The sequence below is a fragment of the Pinus tabuliformis genome, chromosome 7 (assembly GCF_031772625.1).
Source record: "Pinus tabuliformis cultivar Carrire ecotype Pingquan chromosome 7, CPIR1, whole genome shotgun sequence".
In the NCBI taxonomy this organism is placed as follows: Eukaryota; Viridiplantae; Streptophyta; class Pinopsida; order Pinales; family Pinaceae; genus Pinus; species Pinus tabuliformis.
Window position 1 is genome coordinate 1,606,363,196 of NC_142293.1, and position 5,029 is coordinate 1,606,368,224.

At 31.3% G+C, this 5,029-nt stretch overlaps 1 protein-coding gene across 1 annotated transcript; it reads left to right on the plus strand.

Moving 5' to 3' along the window:
* The first annotated feature begins 276 nt into the window (after positions 1–276).
* LOC149254297 (linamarin synthase 1-like) lies at positions 277–3,423 on the plus strand. The gene is made up of 2 exons (XM_089460126.1): positions 277–852; positions 2,327–3,423. The coding sequence occupies exons 1-2, from the start codon at positions 330–332 to the stop codon at positions 3,307–3,309; spliced, it is 1,506 nt and encodes a 501-aa protein (XP_089316252.1). The 5' UTR covers positions 277–329; the 3' UTR covers positions 3,310–3,423.
* The last annotated feature ends 1,606 nt before the right edge of the window (positions 3,424–5,029 follow it).

A 5,029-nucleotide genomic window follows, 5' to 3' on the forward strand; every position in this document is an offset into this window, starting at 1 on the left:
ATATAAATGATAAAATAAATTCAAATTTATTGAATATATCAACTACATTTACATTTATTATCATATTAGAGTATAATATTTACATTTATTATCATATTAGTGTTTAATATTTAAAGATAAAAATTTAGAATTTAATATTTAAAGATACACATGGTGTTAGGATTATTCATTATGTGAAAGAGTTCTTCCTATCTATGTATATGCACGCAACTTTAACGAATTGACTAAAATTGATATTTACATCGAAAATATCTATAAATACCTGCGCATCCCTATAATCGATCCACAATTCAAGCCCTTCTCGGTGGTGTTCCCTTTGTTAACGGAATATGGAATTAGGGCAATCAGTTTCAGTTGATGAGCAGCGCCCCCGCCATGCCCTGTTGTTTCCATTTCCCTTGCAGGGCCACATAAAGCCTTTCATGAACTTGGCCAAAGTTTTGTCCTCACGCGGTTTTTATATCACTTTTGTGAATACCGAATTTGTTCAGGAGCGCCTGGCAGAGTCTGGTGGGCCTATGACCGACGATTCTTCGATGAATATAAGATTCGAAACAGTGCCCGACGGCCTGCCTGCCCAACACGGCCGTACTCATGATATTACCGACCTGGCCAAATCCATGGAACATAATGCTCATATTCACTTGCGCCAGTTAATGAAGAAGCTCCAGAATCGTCCCGACATTCCTCCGGTCAGCTTTATAGTGTCGGATGGGGTTTTATCAAAGTTGCAAAATATTGCCAACGATTATGGTGTTCCAAGAATAGCCTTCTGGACGACCAGTGCCTGCGGGTTCATGCTTTATTTCTTCATGCCTGAGCTCATAGAGGAAGGATATATTCCCCTCAAAGGTAGCTTCATGCTTTATTTCATGTCTATATACCTGTGCTTATATATAGATATATTATTCATGAAGGATATATTCGTGTCCACACATAGGAAGGATCTTCCTCTCAAAGGTCCCCTTTATTTCTTCATGCCTCAACTCATAGAAGAAGGATATCTTCCCCTCAAAGGCAGCTTCATGCTTTATTTCATGTCTATATACCTGTGCTCATATATATTATGCTTGAAGGATATATATCTGTGTGGCATTCCTTGTGATAGGTAGTATTACAGAGAAAAAAAAATAATAATATATAATAAAAAAATAATTTTTTTTAAATTTCTTAAAATTAATAAATTCTTTCCCTTCTATTTTATTAGGGATATATTTTCTATTTTTTAATTAATTTAAATATTTAAGTTATTACACCTATACCATTTGAATTTGATAAAAGAATTCATATTTCTATATTCTCCAAATAAATAAAGATATTTATTTTTCAAATAAAAAACTAGACATTATTTAATTAAAACATTTTATTTAGTAAAAATGAGAATAGAAATAAAAAATATTAATAAAAGAAAACACATAGATATAAATATTAAAAATAAATAGAAAAGTATTTTTTGTATTATAATTATCATTATTTCTAAAAGTTTAATTCAATTATCAATAATTATTAAGTAGATGTTAGAGTATAGACTTAATTTCTACTAAATATTTTAGAATATTTTGAATAGTAATCACAAATCAAATGTTCAAATTATCTTAAAAATAAATTATGCTTTTTCTACTTTTTTTAATTAAATTGATTAATTAAAAAGAATTAGGTATGTAATAATAGCAAACTATAATATTAAGCTATAGTGTTATAATAAAAGCTATTTATAAATTCAAAATTTGAGTAATAAAACTGAGAATAAATCCTAAAAGTTAAAAATTTTGATTTTCTTATTTTTATAATTATATATATATATAATTCATATATTAAAGTTTTTAATTAATAATAATATTTTAAAACAAAATTAGTAATTTATATCCATGTTTTTTTAAAGAATTTTTTGGGTTCAATCTTTTTCTTTTAAATGATAAATTTATATTACTTAGATTTGAACACTGTACTTGCAAATCTATTCTAAACACCGGTGTCCAAATTCGCTATTGACTTGCTTTTTATTATTTAAAAGGAGAAAAAGCCCCCAAAAAAAACAACAAAAACAAAAAAAAACTAACTTACTTTAATGTGCTTTTTCTAATTTTCCATGGTGCTCCATGAGATGCTGTCAAAACTTCAATGAGGACTTTCTCATATTTCTCGACCCATTGAATATGGAGGCGGGGAAGAACGATGTGCAGGACATTTACTACTAACGTAGACTGTAAAGCTATTCGTATTCAGCTTCATTTTTATTAACAACAATATGCTCGCTTGTGTACTGGAATAGAAGATTGCTTATGTTTGGTTTATATTGACACAGAGTATTGTTCATATTTTACAGATGAGAGCTGCCTCACTGAGGAATCTCTTGATGAAGTGATAATAACTTGCATCCCGGGAATGCCCCCGCTGCGGTTGAAGGAGCTGCCCAGTTTCTGCCTAGTTACTGATCCTTCGGATTTCTTCTTTCAAAATGCAATAAATCAAGCCCAAGGCACGTTAGCAGCAGATGGGTTAATACTCAACACTTTCGATGAGCTCGAAGGCCCAGTCTTGCAGGCGCTCTCACTTCACTTCCCTGTCTGTGCCATTGGCCCCCTGCTGCTCTCTCAGTCGTTACATTGTAAGGCTAAGGATGGGTTCTCAGATGAACTGACTATCTGGAAAGAAGAAAGGAGCTGCCTCACATGGTTGGATACTCGGAAGCCATGCTCCGTCATGTATGTTTGTTTGGGGAGCTTGACAGTTTTGTCTAATGAACAACTCCTGGAATTTGCATGGGGACTGGCCTCCAGCAACCAATCCTTCTTGTGGGTTATCAGGCCAGATATAGTTCATGGTGAATCTGCCATTTTACCCGAGGAATTCTTGGAGGAAACAAAGGATAGAGGTCTGCTGGTGAAGTGGGCGCCCCAGATAAAGGTATTATCACACCAATCTGTTGGGGGATTTCTAACTCACAGTGGGTGGAACTCCACTTTGGAGAGCATAAGCGCAGGGGTGCCGATGATATGCTGGCCCTTCTTTGCGGAACAGCAAACAAATGCGAAATTCGTTTGTGAAGAGTGGGGAATTGGAATGCGCTTGAAAAAGACGGTGAGGAAAAAAGAGTTAGCGTTGTTGGTGAGGAATTTCATAAAAGGAGAGGGAGCAAATGGAATTATAAGGAGAAGAATAGGACAACTGAAGGAAATTGCCAAGCGAGCAGTCCAGGAAAAAGGATCTTCTCATAACAATATAGACAAGTTACTAAGCCATATATGCATGAAAAGGATCCAGCAAAATGATAGTACTCGAGCAAACCGTTTTTACGGAACAAGTTGAATTCACTTTGGATAGATAGCAGTATCATGTGAAGGGCTTGTAGTTCATTGCATTTCTCGTTGAATTTACTTGGTCTGTAATATTTCCAGCACATCTGTAAATTGTGGTTGTATACTCAATGCAGCTTAAATTTTCCAGCGTTTAACCTCATTTTCATTTTCAGCTCAGTCGACGTCTAATTTCTTGTTGGTCTTGATCCGAAGCGCAATTAATGGTTCGTGAGTATCACCGAATGTCTTGAGGAATAATATTAAACTTGAGCGTAAGGTGATTGTGGATTTCCAAATATGTTAAAATATTCGGAAGATCAAGTGGAATAATTCATTTTTCTGTTTTATATTTTTTAAATATTTAAAAATCTATTAAATTCCCTGAAAATGACCCAATAAAAATACTAATAATACATTTAAACATTAATCAAATCCGTTAATTCAATCCACGTTAAATTAACTTAACCTTCATTAGGCTTTAAGTCAATCCTTATATCAGGTAATTGAGGTTCCGAGTCCATATGGCATGGCAATGCAAGTTTGAAGTTGAAAATGATATTTTGGATTTTGAAAAATAAAAATGATAGTTCTGGGGTATTTTGCATTTTAAATCATTTTTGTGAATATTTAAGAATTTTTTTAGTTATATTTAGTAATTATATGATTGATGGTTGGGTGTTCTTAACTATTAAGAGAAATGGTAGTGTCTAAAACATTATTACTAAGATTTTATTGGTCACCCACACTAATTAACATGATGTCTAGTATATTAGAGATGAATACCATCTAACAAATCATGGGTTCTCATAACCTTAAAGCTAAAAAACTATTGATAAATTTACGGAGTCTAGTTTAAGAGGGCCATTATGAGGGTGTTATAACTTCTCTCAATATTTCATGATCCTAACATGACTAGCAATTTCGCCTTCACATTCTAATTTTGAAAGCATGTTAGAGATGTTAATATATTTTCAAAGAAAGGTGAGAGGTATAATTGTCTAATAATACTAGCATAGATCAATTTTAAATATTGATCTAACATGAGCTGAGAGGGATCCAATTTCTTCATGTGTAATTTGTTTTATTAACCGACATTATTTAAATATTTTGTATAGTTATTTATTTATTTATTTATTTTTATTTGGGTCCACATGAGCAAAATTTCAGCTTTAATGATAAACAGACAAAGTTACACATTACACTGGACTATAGAATGATAATTTTTTCTCAACCAAATTATGATTTAAATTAAATATATTTTATTCAAATACTTTTGTTTAATATTAAGAATTGTTTTTATTATTTTAATATTTTTATTAATAAATATTTAAAAACTATTATAAATTAAATTATAAAAATATTTCACTACTATTTCTTTCTTTATATTAATAAATTAATAAAAATATAATTTCCAATTAAAAATATATGATCATATTTAATATCCTATCAACAATGTGTTTGTTTATGCCTTAGTGGTGTGTCATATTCAAGCAAATGCATTAAGGATTGCATTACAAAATGTTCATCCACTATGCATTTGTTCAAGAATGTCATGTTAAAATAGGATGTCGAATAAGAGACAAAATCAAATAATACAATATAGAAATCACTTAAATTCATAACAATTAGAAAGATTTGCTAATAGTAAGTAAAGAAAATTGTGTAGTATTATCTACTCTATATAACATAATTTTAATTATAGAATAATATGTAATATAGATGTGGAGATT

What these genes read in the sequence shown, in the direction of transcription:
- LOC149254297 (XM_089460126.1), top strand. Translation starts at nt 330, where the DNA reads ATGGAATTAGGGCAATCAGTTTCAGTTGATGAGCAGCGCCCCCGCCAT. An exon ending in AGGATATATTCCCCTCAAAG is followed by an intron (nt 853 to 2,326) that starts GTAGCTTCATGC and finishes CATATTTTACAG; the next exon opens with ATGAGAGCTGCCTCACTGAG.